Consider the following 20,365-nt stretch of genomic DNA (forward strand, 5'->3'; position numbering starts at 1 on the left):
AATCTTTTTTGGTCAATGGTCAAACTTGGGAATGGACTAAAGTTGAACTTTCAGGCAATATATGAACTTAAGTTTCAATTTTCCAATAACAACAGCGGTTCTCCGATCAAGAGTCGCCGGCGGTATCCGTTTGCCGCCGTATGCCTGTGCAAGATGACTAGCTGCGATGTCATAGGCGGTTGTCCCAGCGACTACGTTGCTCTTTCCGTTTCTATCATCTCTTTCGTCTCGTACGTCTCCTTTTCCCCCAATTTGCACACATATTATACATGAATGTATGCAATTGCGCTATCTCGTTTGCTTATTTGGATGAAGATTACGTAGCTTATGCGCATTTACTATACAAGTTTGAACTTCGAATTGTGATCTAAGTTTGATTTAATCCAGGATTGTAATAATTTCATGCTACTTTCAATCCAAACGCAGTTACGCCTTGAATTTGGATGTTAAACTTGTTACTTTTCCGATATGAGTTTTGGTCTTTTGAGTTCTAAGAAGAAGCTTAGAAACCTCATGAACTTCAGATCCATTTGAAATAATATCGGTCTTAGATTTGCTTAGAAATTCATCACAAAAAAACTTTTGCTAAGCTCTGTAGATTCGCGTTGCGACAACACTAGTTCTGTAGGTTAACGTCAACTTTCGCAGATAGTTTTATGTCCTTAAAGTTACCTTCAATATTTCCTAAGAAATTATTACCGATTATTTGATGCTAGAAATGATGTACATAGAAGTAAATAGCAAATTAGTTGTTCATGCTGCTTTATCACCCTATTATACAAGTGCATATCTTCTACTAGAATTGACTAAAATGCAAACTTTACTTTTGAATTTTGAATTGTGGTTGTTATGTCATCTTTCATTGGTGTAGAAGAAGAATAACTTAAATCCCTTCACTTTGTACAATTAAAGCAAGAAAGCCAATTGTCTCAAAATTGTTTTATGTCAAATTAGGAAGCATTACACCATCACTTTTGACATTGATCAACACACTTGACTTGATTGCTTCTCATATCTGGCAATGTGTATGATGAACATTGTTCTTGTCTTGCAGCCTATTTTTGAGGTCGACTTTACCCTTTATAATTCACAAGGTTCCTCGACCTAAAGGAAGTAGTTTTTGGCTCCCAACTATTCAGATCATAGCTAGCTTCAATCTTTTGATGTCACTTGCAGTAAGCCTACTGTCCTTTAATAAAACATAAAGTTCATGTTTCCTAAATCCTAATTATCTATCTATTGAAATTCAAATTTTGTTTTCAGATGGCTCTTAATATTGTGAGGTTTCATAGGACGCATTGGTGGCAATCCTGCTATCTCTGGGGAGGTTTGTTTTCCTTTCCTTGATTACTAAAATCCACTCTATACATTCATTTTCATTTGTCAATTTCATCTTTGCCTTATATCAACTTTTTGGTTTCAGTTTGGATTCATGTTCCACTAGGATTTGGATTGTTATTGAGCTGTCGACTTATCCAAGTAACTCACCTGTATTCCGTATTTGTCAAGTAAGTTTTCAGTCTTGAACATTTTTAGGAACTCTTTCCTAGACTACTCAATTTTATATTTTTTGTATATTATTTACTACCTTGTGATTTTCAGGAGGCGTCTCTTTCCTATAAGATCATATATCAGTCTTCCACTTGCTCTTCTTCCCTGGATTTGCTGGGCTGCATGTAAGAAAGATAATTTTTCCACTTTTACTTCTTTTAACCTCCATTTTTCCCATGAGGCTGTTTATATTTTAGTTTCTTTACTGTAGTGCTTCAAATAAAGCAGCCTCTAAGTAACCACTGCCACATGGGGATTCAATGGGCTATTCCACATATTTGCCTTCCTGTGTTGTATATTTCTGCTTTGGTTGCTATTACTGCAGCCATTCATCATATTGAGTTCAAATTTGATGAGCTTAAGGATCTCTGGCGTGCAATACTCGTAACTGTGTTTTCTATCAGTAAGTTTTGATTATAATTCTTTGTAATTTGGAGTTATTTATATGTTGGGTTAAATGCAATATATATATATATATATATATATATATATATATATATATATATAGCAATATACTTTCATTTATTTATTTGTTGTAGCATTCTACTTTTGTTATTACAACTTTGCACTTTGAAAAATCTAACCAATTATCACTCTGGTTAGATTTTAGATTTTATGAAGTACAGTGTCCTAATAAGAAAAATATTGGAAGTAGATTGTATCAATTGGGTGTACTTTCAAAATACAATGTGTTAAATAAGAAAAAAAATGGGAAGTACAATCTACAATGTTGTAATAAAAAGACTTTCAAGTAAGATGCTATATAATATACAAGTAAATGAAAGTATGTTGCTATTAACAATGATTGACAATCAACATCACCTTTATTTAGTTCCTATAGGTTATGATTTATCTTTTGTTTCCCATTCTAGGTGTATGGGTGGTTGCTTATGTTTTGAATGAGACACATGAGGAGATCATGTGGCTTCAAGTCACCACCAGATGCGTGCTTTTAGTTGTGGTATGTTTAATACCTTTCATGGCATTTCCTTAAAAGAACTATTTTCTATGATGAAGATGAGAAGGGTATTCTCGTCTTTTGCATACACGAGAGATCAAGAGCGAGTCCCTGTCCCACATTTTCGGATGGATAAAAAATTGCAACTTTGTCACATTGACATCTGTCTCAGTCCCAGTCCAATGCATGTCAAACGCAGTACAACCTGTTATGTCCTGTCCTAGAAAACGGGCCCATTGGACCCGTTTGTTTGTTACACAGGACAGAACATGTTGCAATGTGTTTGTTGTGCATTGTGCTAGGACTGAGAGACAAAATTATAATTTTTTATCCATCCGAAAATGTGGGACAGGGGCTTGCTCTCGATCTCTCGTGTATGTAAAAAGACGTGAATACCCTTCTCATCATTTGTCATTGAAAAGAGCACTAGGAAGGTTGAAGTTTTTATGGATACCTGATAATGATATGGAGTGTTATTTTATAGGCAAGTATTCTTGTGGTGGCTTTCTTCTCTATTGCATTCTCTCAACCTCTGGTGTCGGTTATGAGCTTAAACAAGAAAGATAGCTTTGGAGTAAAGAGTATGGGCCAGGCTCTTGGAATACCAGATAGTGGGCTTTTGTCACAAAATGATCCAACTCTAGATGTCGATCCTAATCAACCTTTGGATAAACTTCTTCTCAACAAAAGATTCCGTTTATCCTTCATGGAATTCGCTGACAGGTCTTCTCTTATTTTTACTCCTCATTGAAAATAGCCCTGTCCATATAGTCTTTTTAGTGATCCAATTCCAAGTAAAGTATGTTTTTCTCCATGATTTCAGTTGTTTGGCAGGGGAAAGTCTGCATTTTTATGATGAAGTACAACAGCTTGAAAAAATACCAGTAAATGATCCAGTTAAAAGAATTTACATGGCACGTCACATTATTGAGAAATATATAAACACAGGTATTATAAGGTCTAAACCTTCTTTCTTTCTTTCTTTTTTTTTTTTTTTTGTAAAAAATATAATATAGATTTTCTTAATTTTGAAACAGGTGCAAACATGGAGGTAAATATATCTCACAGAACCCGGCAAGAAATTCTCACAACTCTTGATATTGCACACCCGGATCTCTTCAAAAACGCACTCAATGAGTTGCTTCAGTTGATAAACATGGTTAGTTTTTTTACCTCATATCCATCCGTATATTTACTAAGAAAATATGACAAATCGAGGGTATTTATGTCTTTTCCACATATGAGACACTAAAGCAAGCCCATAGTTCTGTCATGTGTTATATGTTTGTTATTCTAGGAAAAGGAAAAAAAGGAAATAAAAACTGATCTCTTATATTTTATTATTTTATAGAACTTAGCAAAAGATTATTGGTCATCGATGTTCTTCTTAAAATTCAAAGAAGAAGCGGCTATGAGAAATGTAGACCATGAACTTGAACAAGTTAACGGTTGGGATTTTTCTCCAAGATTAAGCTCTGTCCATTGTCCCGATGACCCTTTCTATCAAGACCACATGTCAAGGGATCCCACTACTACCCACTACCACTAAGGTGTTTTATAATACTGTAATTACCTAAATGCCCTTGTCTCCATCTACTAAGATACATAGTACCATCAGTTCCTTAGGCAGGCAGCTAGGGTATGTTGGGAGTTTGACCTTAGGGTGTCATTTTGTGCCATATTATTTGTACAAATTTTGGTGAGGATCACTAGTACTAGATTAGTGCCATTTTGTACTACAATTATTTGTATAGTTCAATGAATCACAAAAACATAAAAAAATCATACTACATTTGTTTGTGGGTCCCATTTTTGTAGAGGTGCCAAGCTGGATATGGCTTTGTTTGGTCTGACGCTTAACTATATTTTGTTTGATTTTTTAATTTTATAAATAGTTAATGTCTAAAATATGATTATAAAAACTATGTTAATGTAATAATTATCAATTTTTCTTGTCCTAAACAGGTAATTTTCTTTCTTTTTCGTATGTACCTGGTCCATCTAATTTACTATTATTAGGTTAACTATTTACAAAAATATATTAGTTAAAATTCAGCCAAAAAAAGGCATAAAGGGTTGATGTGTTTTCGTTCTACATTTAATCCAAATAGAAAACCTATAATCATATTACATATAAAATGGTATTTGATAATATAGAAAACCTGTAATCATATTACATATATAAGTTGTTTTTTTGGCTTATGGTTCACGACTCAATTTGATAAACTATATATGTCAATATGATAAGCTTTTTATATGCGTGGATTTATTATTTAATGCAAGAAATTGCATAAGGCGGATGGGGGTGCATGCCCTGCAGACCGCGTGGAGAGGAGACGATGTCATAGTGGTGGCGCGGTAAACCCTCCATTGGGTAGTGCATGGTGGTGTGGTGAAGGCCACCGTAGCAGATGAAAATCGACGCCTTCTTTCTCTCTTCTCCTCTCCTCTCCTAACAACTAGTATTTGTTTTTTGTTTTTGTTTTTGTTTTTTTTAAATTATTAAATTTACCAAATATTACAGCTTTTACTTTTTATTTCACATAACTTTCTACCATTTTCTGCTACTACTCAAACCTCCATTTACCAAAATCTGTCCAAATAACCCTCCCACCAATCTCAGATCCAATCGAAAACAAATCGGGTGGAAGTGGTTTCAACGACATCGATTCGAAATGCTTTTGCTTTCTTTCGGTCGGTTTATTGTCGATTTACCGATCACAACTAAATGTTTTTTTTCCGCACCCAACCCCGACCCAGTCCCAACAATTTCACCATAAAAATATACCACGATATTACTCTATGCAGCCCATTAGCCCATCCTTATTTCAAGATTTTTCTCCTCTCATAATACATTTTGAGAAGCCAATCCCCGACCGAGTCGGAAATCAAGTTTGTTTAAGAAATGCAACCAAACTCACCTGAAGTCAAACTCAAACTCGAACCCCATCATGGACCATCCGAACTTAAAGGAGATGGAAAAGGAAAAGCGCCTGCTAGAAAGGAAAATGCACCCCTCGACAATGGACAACGCAAGAAGAAAAAGAGTTAATGGAATCATGGGTCAATATTTTCAAGGATACCGAGCATGGAAATGTGCAAAGTTAATAATCAATTGGCTATGCATTATCGAACAGTTTCACAATGAAATAAGTAGTAACGAGTATCGTACGAAACACCAATCGACGACTAAGTTTCGTGAAATGAACATGACTTTTACAAAGTTCAACAATGTGTACAACAACTTAAATAATCAACGAAATCGCGGGGAATGTGATACAAATGTTTACAAGATGGCGCTAGAAATATTTAAGATATACAATAAAGGGAGGCCTTTCAAATTTGTTGATATTTGGAAGTTCTTATCTGGTTTTCAGAAATGGAAAGATGTTTTTGGAAAGAAGAAGGTGGATTGAAAAAAAACAAAAAATTATGAGACGGGTTACACAACTTCATTGGATGCTTGTTTCGGGTTCACTTGAACCAAGATGAAAAGTTTGAGCTCGAAGAAATAGTTTGTTCAGGTAGAGATAGGGCAAAAAAGTCTTCGTCTATTGCACTAGGACGACAAACTTGATGGCATACGCAAAGTGGCAAATAGTTTTGAATTATATAATTTGAATTTCGTAATTCTTTTGCAATTCAAAAAAGATAAATTTGTCAAGAAAGAAAAAGTGCAAGAACATAAGCAAAAATTGCGCAAAGAAACAAAAGATCTCGATATGAAATTTCTATCGTAAATCGTCGATCATCTTTCGGGATACAAACTCATTATGGTTTTGAGGGCAAGAGAGGAGAATTTTCGGGATCAAACCTCGTTTATTTTCGGGATCGGGGTCGAGAGTGAGAATTTTCGTCGCGTACTCCCGTAGGGCCCCGTTTGTATATTGATATGAAAAAAATATATTTAATATAAAATATATATAGAAAACATATTATCTAATTTTAGGGTTTCCTTCATTAATTTTCACTTAACACATACAGCTTCATGTCGACTTCTCTCATAGTCCCTCCCAAGACACCAAGACCCAACACCGACCATTCCCATCATCAGCTTCATTGACAACAGAGTAACCGGCAGTCGGTTGCCTTTAGCCTGCCGACGCCCTTCCGATGAAGACGACGAGAGAATTGAGGTAATTTGTCGTTTTGTATTGACTAAACTAATATAACAATTTATATTATTGTTATTGTTATTATTTATTTAGGGATGATATTCAAATGTCAAAAAATGAAGAGTTGAAGACAATCGATGGATATTGATGATGTAGTGAATTTGTCATATATTTTTGGAGATGTATTTTATATTTGTAATGTTGGATTGTCGTATTTTATATTTGTAAGTTTGTTGGATTTGTCGTTTAGTAATGTTGGATTTTTATTTTTTTAGTTGCTAAAAAATTAGATTTTAAGCTTTTAAACTTATGTAAAATAGTTTTTTTTAGCTTAAAATATATCAGTTTTTTAGAAAAAAGTCAATTTTAAGCCTAAAAAAATGGGGGAACGAGGGCGGGATCGAGGGCGATGAATGTATTCTAGGCTATGTAAACGAGAGATTCGGAGGCGGGGGGAACAACTGATGTTGGGGCCAGAGGTGGGGGCAACTTTTTTTGCTCCCGTTAACATCCCTCCCCATGGTACCTAGTGGAGTGCAAGTGGTATACAATCTAGTTGAGTTGATACCCAGGTTTTATACTCATGTGGAGCGGAAGTTGGAAGTTCTGTTCCCCTTAAACTACCTCTTGTGGTGCAACATATGATGAATTTTTCCTTGAAAATCTCTATGAGGCTGAGTTTGTCCTATAAAAGAGCTCGAACCTAGGGTGTTTGTTTAAATATTGCAAGTAGGTTTCCGCTTAATTTGTTTATGTTTCCAAAAAAAAAAACAGTGGAGTCATACACACCCCTTATGTGTATTCGATAGTACTTTGATGGACGTTTAATTTAACAATGTTCACCTTAGTCTTATGATAACCTATATGATAACCTATCACGTATGAGCCAGACAAATTAGAAGGGAAACATTTCTACATATATGTAAGATAAATAACTATGGCTACATCAATTATTATAAAGAAAACAAAAATAATACTCCAAAATTTAGAAAAAACAAAATTTCTTTTGCGGGAAACCAAATTACCAATATCCTAATTAATCATTTAAACATTATATTCACTTTGGAATTTCAATATTTTCAAGTTTTCATAAGTATAATGTCAAATGGATATGAATATCAAATACATGTATACATGTTTGAGTGATATACAAAAAATTAAGAACAATATTTCTCTTTCTTGAAACATCAAAACTCTTTATTAAAATCTCAAAAGTTTAAGAACAATCTTTTTCTCTTTTAAAATTTTATGCCTCACTCAAATATTGGTGTAAGTGTTTGATGTTATTATCTATTTGACATTTTTGATTCTTATAACTTTAAAGAAAAAATTAAAGTTTCTAATATAACTAAAACTCATATTTAATTGCTTAATTGATTTTGATCGGTATAAGGACGAGATCAAAAGGACTTACAAAATAATTTTTATAATATTTATAAAAATATTTATAACACAAAGTACTAAAAGAGAAAATATAAAAATTTATAAATTATTTATCATATAATTTCCATTAGTCTAATATCTTTTTATAAATATATATAACTTTTGTGTATCACTCAAATGTTTGTACACGTGTTTGATGTTCATATTACATTTTCAAGTGTGAAAACTTGAAAAGATTAAAGTTCCAAATAAATATAATATTTGATCATCAAAATAATTTCCATTTATTATAATTATGATGGTTGTTAAGTTATATTTTAATGCTTAATTATTTTTTATGAAGATAAGAAAGAGATTTAGAAAGAGATTTAAAAATAGATTTATAGAATAAACTTGCATTAACCGGTCATAATAATATTTTTTGAACACAGAAAATAGATTTATTGGTAAATGGTATACATAAAAAGGAGCTAAATATAAACAAAGTTAAAAGTTCATTACCTTCATAAATAATTTTTCCATTTAATTATTTCAAATGATTTTATAATTTTCTATATAAAACATGTAAGTGTTCATATTTATAAAAATATTTTTTATTTAAGTATTTTATAATCATAAAATTTATTCATTTAGATTTTACATTCAAGTTAATTATTGAAAGAACAATTATTTTACATTTACTAAACGAGAAGATTACAAAAAAATCACTATATTACTATAAAATTTTGATTTTGACACCGAATTATTTTTTTCTCAATTATGTTATTATATTTACAATTTTGTTGCAATATCAATCAAATAATCAATTCTCTTTGTTCTTCCGGTAACCATTTTTTCCGGATTGCAGTAAAGTCATTGATTTACCAAAATTTCAATTTTAACACCCATACTTAGAGGGTGTTTGGATAGGTAAAAAAAAGGAGCTTATAGCTTATTGCTTATCTCTACCGCTATAAGTTAAATTTAAGTGTTTGGATAGAAAACACTAAAAATCAACTTATTGATTATTTCTAATCCAAACACTTTATAAAAACTGTCAACTCTCATCACTAATAAGCTAATAAGATGTAAGCTAATTTATCCAAACATCCTCTTAAGGGGTGTTTGGATTAGCTTATTAGCTTATTACTTATAGCTTATTTGTAGTGGGAATAAACAATAAACAATAAATATGGGAAGAGATGCTTATTAAAATTAGCTTATTTAGCTTAATAAACTGGATTTTATCCAAACAATCAAATTAACTTATTATAGAAATAAGCAATAAGCACTTATTTTTTTCCTATCCAAACACCCCCTTAATCTTAATTAATGTTCCACACTCTAAAAACTAGGTGAACTTGAAATATTTTTGGATGAAAACACATGGTTCATTATAGTCCCATGGTACCTAGTGGAGTCATACACACCCCTTATCATTCGATAGTACTTTGACATTTACTTTAACAACGTTTAGAACGTCTTACGATAACCTATCACGTATGAGCCAAATAAATTAGAAGGAAAACATTTCTACATATATGCAAGATAAATAACTATGGCTACATCAATCAATTATTATAAAGAAAACAAAAATAATACTACAAAATTACCAAAATCCTAATTGTGCGCAGTCCTTAAACCCTACAAATATGGCGTGTCACTGTTGAAGAATAATCGCTTCCCCCTCCCCATTCTGAAAAACCTTCAAATATACCCAAAAATGGAGCCGGAGTATGGCCTCGGTGACGGAGAAGGGAATCGGAAAACGGTTTTCGTCGACACCAGCCTCGACACTCATCTAGCTACTATCGTGTCCGATTCCGACACTGTTTCCGATCTTAAAGGTAACATTCGTAACCGGTTTACCCTAATATATATATATCGTGTAATACAGTTTATGAACACATTTTGTCTTTGAGTTTAACCTAACTTCATTTTCATATTTGTCTTCGGTAGAGAAGGAACATCACTATTTTGGTTTGTAACTTATACTGTGTGTGTGTAAGGTTCCATGAACAGAGCTTAGCTTCCAGTCTGCATGTAATGGTATATTGCTCAGATTTAAAAGTTGATGTGAATTTCACGATTTTTGAGAACCAATTGGTGACGGAATTGAATTTTGTAACTGCTAAGATCATCATTACTTTTGCTTATGTGGTGCAACAAATCCTATTTTGCATTACAAATCTGTTGTTCCATATAAGATTAGTTTGGCCTCTGTGTATTATGAACAAATCCTATTTTGCATACACCAATACCCTTTAGTAGTGTTAGGGTTCCAACAATATGAAAGTAGCAGAGTAGGTTTAAGCTCATTTTACAGAATATCTGTTGGTGTGTTGGTAGGGATACTGAATGCACACTAAATGCAGATTTTGATTCTTATCAAAACGTTTATCATGCTTTTTTGTGCAGGGAAAATTATGTTAGAACATCGTGAATGCTTTCCTGCCATTGGAGATATTAAAATCCATTGTTTGAAGGTATTTTCTTCCTATAACATTGTGTAAAGATTATCAATCTTGTTTCTAGCCTTTCATCCTTCAAACTTCTCTTTTTTTTTTGTGGCAGGTAAAACGTAGAGGAAACTATTATCACTTATCAGACTCTATGCTTGTTAAGAGTGCATTTGGGAATAGTCAAAAGAACTGGTTTCTCTCAGTAGATGCTTCTCACTTAGAGCAATGTGATGGGATTCAACATAAGCCAGGGGATCAACTAGCCTTGCCTTGGGTAAAAGATAGTCGTTCCATTGATACACATGATAGTCAAACTCAAGCAGAAGGACCTTCAAAGCTGTCTCTCATCCATGGATCATCATCAAAGCATCCCAAGATTTTTGTACCCTTTGTGAATCAGAAACTCCCTACTTCTGATGGTTCCTGTAAAAAAGCTTCAAAGAACATCGAGGAAGATAGGTCATCTAATCTTGAACCAAGTTTAGAGCAGCAGTTGGATCCTAAAGTAACAGAGAAGTTGTATACTGTTGTTGATAAGGAGATAAAATCCAAGAAAAGGATACGTGAAGTGCATAATGAAGATGCTTCTGTGATGAAAAGACGTAAGACTCAGAGGACAGAAGGGGATGCAAAAGCTCTAGAAGAGAATAGAGTTTTAACAGATGATGCTGACAAGGTAAAGAACATGGGAACAAGCATAAACGATGAGAACTCCATTGAAGACAAATCAAAAAGTAAAGATGCAGCTTTGGATGGTGTTGTAAACAAAGCTATGAATGATGAACATACAAGAACCATATCTGTGAGTCAGAAGAAGCCAAAAAGAACTAAAAAAGGTAAAATCTCTGCTCGTGATCAAGTAGCCATTGTTGCCCCTTTGAGTGTAGAAGATGTTGGAGAGGAGACACATCATCAGAAAAACACAAGTGAAGTTCTTCCTGATGTTCCAATGGTTATGGAAAATAATATTCAACAAGATATGCCTTTTCAATCAAAAAGTAAAGATGCAGATTTAGATGGTGTTGTAAACAAAGCTATGAATGATGAACATACAAGAACCAGATCTGTGAGTCAGAAGAAGCCAAAAAGAGGTAAAAAAGGTAAAACCTCTGCTCATGATAAAGTGGCCATTGTTGTCCCTTTGAGTGTAGAAGCTGTTGAAGAGGAGACACATCAGAAAAACACAGAAGCAAGTGAAGTTCTTCCTGATGTTCCAATGGTTGAGGGACAAAATAGTCAACAAGAAATGGCTTCTCAATCAAAAAGTAAAGATGCAGGTTTAGATGATGTAGTAACCAAAGCTATGAATGATGAAAATACTAAAACCACATCAGTTAGTCAGAAGAAACCAAAAAGAACTAGAAAAGGTAAAATTTCTGCTCATGATCAAGTTGCCATTGTTGCCCCTTTGAGTGTAGAAAATGTTGGAGAGGAAACACATCATCAGAAAAACACAGAAGCAAGTGAAGTTATTCATGATGTTGCAATGGCTGTGGAAAAGAATATTCAGCAAGAGACTTCTCAGAAGGAGAAATGCAATGCACTTGTTGAAGAGGCTGATATTGGGAATGAAATACCTTCATCATCAATGAGTAAGTACATACATATGATACCTTTATTATATCCATATAACTTTAATTTTTCTCAATATTTGTAGCTGATTAAGTTAAATAAATGTCTTTTCAGAAGGAGCAACTGCTGAAGATGAATTGCTAGTGAAGCATGCTGATGATCTTGTGGTTGACATTTCTTCAACTGTTCCTACTCAAGTCTTTGATGAGAAAACCATTGATGAACAAAACAATGATAAGACTAACATAATTAGTGAAGTTTCAGAGAAAACATCAATGGATGATTCTCTTAAAGTTGATGATCTGATTGTGAAAGAGGTGAAGATTGCAGAAGCAAAATCAAGAAAGGAAATCAAAGAAAGAAACAAGAAAAAAAACGTTGGAAAATTTTCAAAAAAGAATGAAGTTATTGAAAGGAAAGAAACATCAATAATAGATGATGATTTGCATGTTGATAAAGATGCTGAAATTTCAAAAACTAGTCAGCTGAATGCAGAGATTTCAGAAAAGCAGAATGAGAACATGGATGATGATGCACAGACTATCAAAAGAAAAAGGAAAAAGAGAAACACGAAATCAGGTGCTGATGTATCTCAAACAGATGATGACAAACTTAAATCAAAAGCTGCACAAATTGAGAAAAGTGAAATTCCTCAAGAGACCTCGAAGAATGTGACTCTATCTCAAGCTTCCAAGGGCAATGATGTAAATTCTGATGTTGGTAAAGGATCTCATGAAATCGACTTCATGGACTACTTTTCACCTGATAAAACTACTCCTCTTGACAATGTTGAAAATAGGAAAGACACTAAATTGTCTGTGAAGGAGAAGAAACCAAAAAGGAAATCAAAAGAACAACAAAATGGTAATGTGAACAAAGTCTTGATTCCAGAAGCTTCTACAGATGGAGGTGTGGTAAAAGACCGAAATGCCCCTACTGTTACTAAAGTAAAAACCCAACAAAAAGACGATAGTGCGATTCAATCTCTTTCAAGAAATGAAAACAACAAAGCCTTGTCCTCAAAGAAGATTCCAGAAGCTTCTACAAATGGAGGTGTGGCAAAAGACCAAAATGCCCCTCATGTTACTAAAGCAAAAACCCAAAAAACAACAACAAAGATTGATGCTTTGAAGATTAACAAACCACAACCACAACCATTTAGTGAATCGGACTCGAGCTCAGAATCAGAATCATTTGGCAGGTCTTTGAAAATTCAAAAAAATATTACAAAACAGCAACCAACTATTCAAGTTAAAAACCTGAAGAAAAATGTGCCAGGTGTCAAGAGATTATTGAGTACACCTGGAACAATATTTGGGGATAACAGTGATGATAGTTCTGCTGATGATAATGCAATCATAAATTCAGATTCCAGCACACGAACTCCATCAAGAAATCCATCATCACCAGGGGAAAGTGATTCCAGCATAGACTCCAGAAGATATGGTAATTTGATTTTTATTTATTTTCTTCACTAATTTTAATTTATGCCACATAAAGCAGCATTGATTTTTATTTCGTTTTATAATGATTTCTTTTGAATTTGTATCAGAAGTGAAAAGAAAGGAAGGTGGTGGAAACAACAATATGAACTCACAGTAAGTTTGGTGATATACAGTTTGTTTCCCATTTCTTGCTTGATGTATGTATGTTTAAGGGTAAAATGGTCATTTGAACTTGTATGATATGATAGGAGCAGGTTGAAGAACATATCAATGGCTGAGCTTTTGAAAAGTTCAAGTAGATACAAGAAAGCCAGAGTCACTGCTGCATCACAGTCGCAGGTCAATGATACAGAAAGCGAGCCTGTTGACTTTGTTCCAGAAAGTCAACCCGTGGCTAAGAGATAAGTTTAGGGGCATTTTTGTCTCAAATTTTGGTTAGGAAGGAAGGTTACTTTTTATAATTCAACAACTTTTTAGGTGTGGTTTTTACTTCCTATTTCTGTGAATTCTCTTGGACATAGGTTTAATTTTGATTTTGTTTTTGGTTGCTGTCTATTAATATTTACGAGGTTGAGGATGAGGGCATTTATGTCTTTTGCACATACCAGGGATCAAGAGTGAGTCCTTGTTTGACCATTTTGAGTGGGACAAAAAATAACAAATTTTGTTCCCTTTGTTACTTGAGTAAATTACACGAATGGTCCCTATGGTTTGAAGTTATTTGCACGTTTGGTCCCTAACTTATTTTTTAACTCGGAAGGTCCTTACATTTTGTTTTTGTTGTATGCTTAGTTTTTGTCTTACCTAAAAAAACTATTTTGCCCTTGATTTTTTAAACCCATTTAGATATCAGATCCGGCCCAAGCAACATTAGCATCATGTCTCATTTAAACCCATTTAGGTTAAAGAGATAAAATAGTTTTTATTTATTATTATTATTATTTTTAAACATAAATTGGTTTGAAAGAGACATGATTTTAATGTAAAAATACTTGTCTTGTTTTATTTTTTTTGAACTCCTTTTGTTCTTCTGTCGTCATTGTCCTTTCAAATGTTTTTTAGAAAACAAGTATTATTTACTTTGTGGTTGTTTCTTTTAATCCCCCGTTGATCATTTTACCCATATATTTGAACCAGCAATGTTCAAAATACCAGTAAATTATGACAATATTCATCAAATCCAACAGAGAAAAGCTTTGAGGGAAGAAAGAAAAGACAAATATAAAAATACACTAAACCTGACTTTTTAAGCTTAACTTAACCCATTATTATCCGAGTTATTTGCTAAAATGACCAAATGTCGTCTTCGTTTGACCAACTTTTATCAGCAATATAACAAATTGACTAGCATTTCCATGTAACAGTCATGGCGTATTTGGGTTTTAACGTCTTTTGAGTTTTGACATAACACAGTACTGATAATAGCTCAAGATTAGACATTTTATTTGGGAGAACTATATGCTGTTAACTAGCTAGAACTTTTAAATACCGTATTTATATCGGCTTCTTCCCAATGCAACCGTTACAAAAATAATAATAATAATAGTAATAGTAATAGATTTGGCTTAGCAATAGTGCCATCAATTTTTTGTGAACGGTAGCCAAATATATTAAACACAAAACATTACAAAACTAGCAAAAAGCTAGCAACAAACACAAATTAAGGCATGATTGGGTTTTGTAACCACATAACCTAATTGATCATAGCCTTAGAGTTACGAAAAGAAAACTAACAAAACGAAGATTCAACAACATAATCAAACAAAATTTCTTTTTTAAGCTTTGGAGATGAGAAAATTAGACCATTCCGATATGTCCATAGCACCCAAATATTGACTAGGAAAACAGAGTCATGATCGTTCGTTCCATTCTAGCAATCGGCCGTGCATCCACCCACTCCATCATTTCCCAAACCGACGAAAAAGAAGGAATAACCAAGTCAACCCATAAAGCAATGCGTCTCCATAACTGTTTGGCAACCATGCAATGAAGAAAAATATAATTGACATCCTCTTTATCAATAAGACAAATGAGACAGAATGGAAACCAAATTAACTCCCCTTTCCACCAAACCTGACCTTAACCGGAATTCGGTCAAGAAGAACACGCCAAAAAAGGATATTAATTTTTTTAGAGAGAAAATGATTCCATCTAGTAGGGCGTAAACCCGGGGGGAGTCTCTCATCATCAATTCTTCTTCTAGTCGACCTCACTGAAAACAAACCCGAAGGATCTAGGTCCCACTCCCATTTATCTGGGATCGAGTGGAGCTGAATGTTCGAGAGTAACGCCAACAAAGTGTTTAACTGTTGAGACTCCACACCACCTTTAATAGAACGCTTCCATGAGAAGCTCCAACCAGACGAAGAGTACAAATTGCCTAACCAAGGCATTTTCACTGGTAGACAATGCAAACAATCTATGGAAATGCACTTTTAAGTGAAGTCCCGCACACCAAACATCCGTCCAGAACAAGTTTTGATTACCATTACCAATAACTCTATGCATACAGTTTTCAAGAATAATACCGTATCATGTAACTGATTAATAGACCTCACAATTTTTTTCCAAACACCACCTCCAATTATCGGGCGAGAAGTATCCAAGAAACCACCACTATCCCTTTAAATGAGTTTGATCAGCTGAACCCAAAGAGAATTAGGGCTAGAAAAGAATTTACACTTCCACTTGAACAAAAGGCCCAAGTTAAACGTATCCAAACTGCCGACATCTAGGCCACCATTAGAACAAGAGTTGAGAATGACATCCCAACTAATCCAATGAAGGCGGTAGTGACCATCTTCAAAACCCCAAAAAAACGGGACCTAAGAGTCTCAAGAATGTGACAAACAATAGCAGGAATACGAAAAATAGAGAATAAATAGATACCAAGACTTCCCAAAACAGACTTGGTTAGGGTCAATCTCCTTCCAATAGAAAGAAGCTTCATTTTCCAAGATGACAACATCTTCTTAAAGTGATCCACTATCGACTGCCATCCCTTGACTCGAACCATAGATTCACCAACCGAAATCCCAAGATACAAAAAAAGAAACGAATTCGGGTGGCATCCGATAAAAGGAGCCAAAGTAGCAACCTCGTCACCACTAACTCCAACCCCATGTAAATTAGATTTAAGAAGATTAATTCTTAAACCTGAGATCAAGTAAAAACACCTCAAAATACGAATAAGGTCCGCACATTTTCTTCATCCCACTCTCTTAAAAATAACACGTCATCTAATAAAAAAGATGAGAAAGGAATATGTCATCAGAATTCAAAGGAACGCCACAGAATACTCCTTGCGCTACAACATCTTCCATAACAATATGAAGACCCTCCATGGCGATGATAAAAAGGAAAGGGGATAGAGGACCCCCCCTGATGCAAGCCCCTGAATAGCTGGAACTCTTCTCTAGGGCACCCATTTAACAAAACCGAAGATCTAGCATCAGAGAACATAGCCCGAACCCAAGATCTCCACCTCTCTCCAAAACCCATGAATAATAGTAAGATTCTATCCAAATAATCCCAACAAATAGAATCATATGCTTTTTCAAAATTGACCTTAAGAATTATGAGTTTCTTTTTTCGTTTCTTAAACCACCTAGTCAGTTCATTCACCATAAGAGGACCATCTAAAATCTGACGCCCTTTAAGAAAATCAAATTGTTCTAACCCAATAACATCTTAAAGCACAGAAGCAAGCCTATTAGCTAACAATTTTGCAATGACCTTGAATTGAATACCGATAAGACTAATAGAACGATAATCGGTAATTAACATGGGACTGGAGACTTTTGGAATAAGAGTAATAAAAGAGGAGTTGCAACCAATAGAGAAATAAGGTCTAGCAAAAAGTTCTTAAACAAAGGCTATGACATCATTACCCAATAAATCCCAAAAGTGCCCGATGAAGCAAAAAGTAAACCCATCTGGACGTGGAGCACGATCCAAACCACAATCCCACACCACATTTTTTATTTCTTCTACCCTGAACATAGACTCGATAGAAGAAGCAAGAGTCGGATCAACAATTTTGAACCTGTGACTTCTACAAACCATAGGAATACCCTGAAACGGTTGAAATTTGGCTGCATAATAATCAAAAAAAGTTTTTTTCAACAATACTAGGTTCAACAAGTCATTCCCCATCCAAAGTAACACCTCTAATCAACTTTTGTCTTCTTCGTTATTTTAACAAATCATGAAAAAAACCGAATTTTCATCCCCCTCCACAGACCATTTAACCTTCGCTTTTTGAGAAACATCCAACGACTTAGTTTTTTCTAACTTGACGATATCACCTAAGATACCTAACCATTCTGCTATAACTTCATCATTTGAGATTTCATCATCAATACCTTTATCAATCTCCTTCAAGCGCACCAACAACCAACCGAGAGTTAGCCCATCAAATTGATCATTGTACGCTAAATGCCAACTCCTAATTTTAGTTTTAATAAATTTCAGTTTATTTTTAAATAAAACAAACTTACTCCATCATGGATTAACAACAAATTTCGATGCAACTCCAATAAGAACATCATCAAAGCCTTCCACATGTAACCAGGAGTTAAAAAACTTAAAGGAAGACGGCCCATAGTCAACCGGATTACAATGCAACAAAATAGGGCAATGAACAGACCATTTCCTATCTAAAACAAGAACTTGTAAATTTTCGAAAGCCTAGAAAAATCCTCTGAAACTAAAAAAACTCAAGTTTGCTTAATTTAACACCAACAACATCGATTTTCGTGAACCTCTTACCAATCAAAGGCATATCAATCATAGGCACTATGTTAAAATATATTTTAAGGAATTGTGCTTCTACAAGATGGAGCACACATTATTATAATTGACTGTCCATAATTAATTAATCACCCTCCAAATCATTTTCCAAAAACAATAAATAAATAATTGTTAGTCGGTTAATCTAACACCATTTGAGTTGAATTCTTTTTAACATTTTAGCAAATTTGTTCGACTCTGTTTTACCATCTATTGAAAGGAATTTTTAATACTAGATGTTTGGTTAAATAAGTTAACCGAAAAGATCAAAATTACTAAAATATATATAAAGAAGCAAACAAGAAATAGTTCAATTAGATTGTGACCATGATCATTCACTTAACAAATATACTAATAGCAAAACAAGAAACATAAGGAACTCGTACGACTAAAACGTGTTCAAAATAACCTAATAATGTGTTTTAAATCTTCTATTTATGTATCACTCAATAAATTATCATTTTCTTTTCCTAAACACCACCTCAGTATCCAACCCGAAACCGTCAACTTTTCTAGACCGAACAAGATCCGACCCGTTAAACAACTTCTTCAACGGTTCAATGCTATACAAATCATTAGCCGAATACTTATCCGACCGTCTAGAAATTGCCACGTGTAACACACAGATTCCACCAGGCTTCAAAGTCCGTTCAATCTCTCCAACAAATTTATCCGGATAAAGAGCATGGTCAAACACATTCGAAAACTCAAAGTCAAAAGTCTTATCATCGAACGGTTGATGATGAAAATCACCCTTGATCACAATAGGCGGGTAGGGTACAAGATCCAACCCGATTGAATCATTAACTCCGACCCGTTTCAAAGCCTCCACTTCCTGCCCGACCCGAGCTCCAACACAAAGAGCCTTTGATGAATTTGTGAGCAGTTTTTCTTGTTTTAATTGGCTAAAAAAACGGGTGAAAACCCAAATCTTTCGGTTCCAATCCCTGGAAGTCCATATTTTTCGGAGTTTTGGGTTGGTGGTTTTGTGAAGCTGGTGGTGGATGTAGGTGTCGTAGGAGGTGTATCCGGGTCGGATCTTGAGTCCGTTGATGGTGATTGTACGGTGGCCGGAGTTGGGGTGTTTGGATTGTAGAGAGAGAAAGATGAGGTAGAAAAGAGAGAGGAGAATTAGAGAGAGAAAGAAAGCTTTGGGTGTTGATGATTTTGGTGGGTTGATTGCTTCTTTCATGTCTGCGACTGCAACTGCAATATTATTTGCATGATTTCATCATCATCAATCTCTCTTTCTCTCTAGAAATATTTGCTTCTCTCTCTTGATCGACCCTTTAAAATATTTCTACTGAGAAAGACTTCTAGCAATGTTCCACTTGTCGTACCATCAAACACTCTTTTTCTTTCTGAAAACTGTTTTTTTCCTGTGGTTTCACCTCTCTCTAAATCCCTTTCTGTTGTCTCTCTTTACAAATGTTCGAAGGTGTTCATGGCAACTGTGTGTTTGTGTGTGTGAGAGAGAGAGAGAGAGAGATTAGTAAAGAAAAGAATGGACAAATGGGCGATAAAACAAGAAAGCATGCATGATGATATATGGTGGAAGAGAGATGGTTGGTTAAGCATAATTATCACTTGCTTCCTCGTTTTATAAACTTTTTATATATATATATATATATATATATATATATATATATATATATATATATATATATATATATATATATATATATATATATATATATATATATATATATATATATATATATATAAGTATAACTGCTTTTCTCAATATTTGATATTTGACATGCATAATACATGCTCATTTCGAGTATTAAGGGAGTAACCTCGAAATCGGCTCGTTTAAATAATACAGGCCTAGGTTTGGGTTAGGCTCGGTTCGTATAGGATATATCAAATAGTGTTTATTAAATATTTATTTATATTAATAGATAAAAATAAAATTCGAGCTTGTTTAATAAACAAGTCAAATCTTAAGCTCGAGCTTGCCTCGACCTCGTTTAAAATTGATTTCGAGTTGAATTTTTAACAAGTCGATCTCGAGTAGCTCACGAATAGTTTGACTCGTTTGCACCGTTATGTTTAACCAGTTTAAACATGATTGATTTTTTTTGAATTATCTAACTTCTATAAATA

At 34.1% G+C, this 20,365-nt stretch overlaps 3 protein-coding genes across 7 annotated transcripts; 2 read left to right on the forward strand and 1 right to left on the reverse strand.

Annotated features, from left to right (window-relative positions):
- RGS1 (REGULATOR OF G-PROTEIN SIGNALING 1) lies at positions 1-6,859 on the forward strand. Of its 2 annotated transcripts, XR_013689830.1 has the most exons (12): positions 1-230; positions 1,055-1,175; positions 1,264-1,327; positions 1,424-1,508; positions 1,603-1,676; positions 1,763-1,954; positions 2,424-2,512; positions 2,994-3,232; positions 3,333-3,457; positions 3,547-3,668; positions 6,494-6,645; positions 6,718-6,859. XR_013689830.1 is itself a non-coding variant. In XM_079017030.1 (11 exons), exons 1-11 carry the CDS (start codon positions 16-18, stop codon positions 4,056-4,058), a joined length of 1,524 nt encoding a protein of 507 aa, XP_078873156.1. In that variant the 5' UTR covers positions 1-15; the 3' UTR covers positions 4,059-4,417. The 2 variants fall into 2 exon arrangements, 1 of the variants encoding a protein (XP_078873156.1); XM_079017030.1 differs by lacking the exons at positions 6,494-6,645; positions 6,718-6,859 and adding an exon at positions 3,861-4,417.
- A 2,717-nt stretch (positions 6,860-9,576) lies between these two features.
- On the forward strand, positions 9,577-14,018 carry LOC145066406 (uncharacterized). Of its 4 annotated transcripts, none has more exons than XM_079013643.1 (6): positions 9,577-9,833; positions 10,405-10,472; positions 10,561-12,040; positions 12,135-13,466; positions 13,576-13,618; positions 13,720-14,018. In XM_079013643.1, the coding sequence occupies exons 1-6, from the start codon at positions 9,710-9,712 to the stop codon at positions 13,868-13,870; spliced, it is 3,198 nt and encodes a 1,065-aa protein (XP_078869769.1). In that variant the 5' UTR covers positions 9,577-9,709; the 3' UTR covers positions 13,871-14,018. The 4 variants fall into 4 exon arrangements, with proteins under 4 accessions (XP_078869769.1, XP_078869768.1, XP_078869767.1 ...); XM_079013642.1 differs by having other exon boundaries at positions 9,578-9,833; positions 13,573-13,618; XM_079013641.1 differs by having other exon boundaries at positions 9,579-9,833; positions 13,714-14,018.
- A 4,547-nt stretch (positions 14,019-18,565) lies between these two features.
- LOC145071279 (uncharacterized) lies at positions 18,566-19,842 on the reverse strand. Its single transcript, XM_079018187.1, has one exon. The coding sequence runs from the start codon at positions 19,446-19,448 to the stop codon at positions 18,714-18,716; it is 735 nt and encodes a 244-aa protein (XP_078874313.1). The 5' UTR covers positions 19,449-19,842; the 3' UTR covers positions 18,566-18,713.
- Between the last annotated feature and the right edge of the window lie 523 nt (positions 19,843-20,365).

This window comes from Lactuca serriola, chromosome 8, assembly GCF_051521515.1.
Source record: "Lactuca serriola cultivar US96UC23 chromosome 8, Lser_US96UC23_V15, whole genome shotgun sequence".
NCBI classification, from domain to species: domain Eukaryota; kingdom Viridiplantae; phylum Streptophyta; class Magnoliopsida; order Asterales; family Asteraceae; genus Lactuca; species Lactuca serriola.

Excerpts from the sequence above, each read along its gene's own strand:
- RGS1 (XM_079017030.1), top strand. The coding sequence starts at position 16 with ATGGTCAAACTTGGGAATGGACTAAAGTTGAACTTTCAGGCAATATAT. Across the intron at positions 1,955-2,423 it reads CGTAACTGTGTTTTCTATCA|GTGTATGGGTGGTTGCTTAT; the intron begins GTAAGTTTTGAT and ends TTCCCATTCTAG. Across the intron at positions 3,233-3,332 it reads TTCATGGAATTCGCTGACAG|TTGTTTGGCAGGGGAAAGTC; the intron begins GTCTTCTCTTAT and ends CCATGATTTCAG.
- LOC145071279 (XM_079018187.1), bottom strand. The coding sequence starts at position 19,448 with ATGAAAGAAGCAATCAACCCACCAAAATCATCAACACCCAAAGCTTTC.
- LOC145066406 (XM_079013640.1), top strand. The coding sequence starts at position 9,710 with ATGGAGCCGGAGTATGGCCTCGGTGACGGAGAAGGGAATCGGAAAACG. Across the intron at positions 9,834-10,404 it reads CACTGTTTCCGATCTTAAAG|GGAAAATTATGTTAGAACAT; the intron begins GTAACATTCGTA and ends TTTTTTGTGCAG. Across the intron at positions 13,467-13,572 it reads CATAGACTCCAGAAGATATG|AAGTGAAAAGAAAGGAAGGT; the intron begins GTAATTTGATTT and ends AATTTGTATCAG.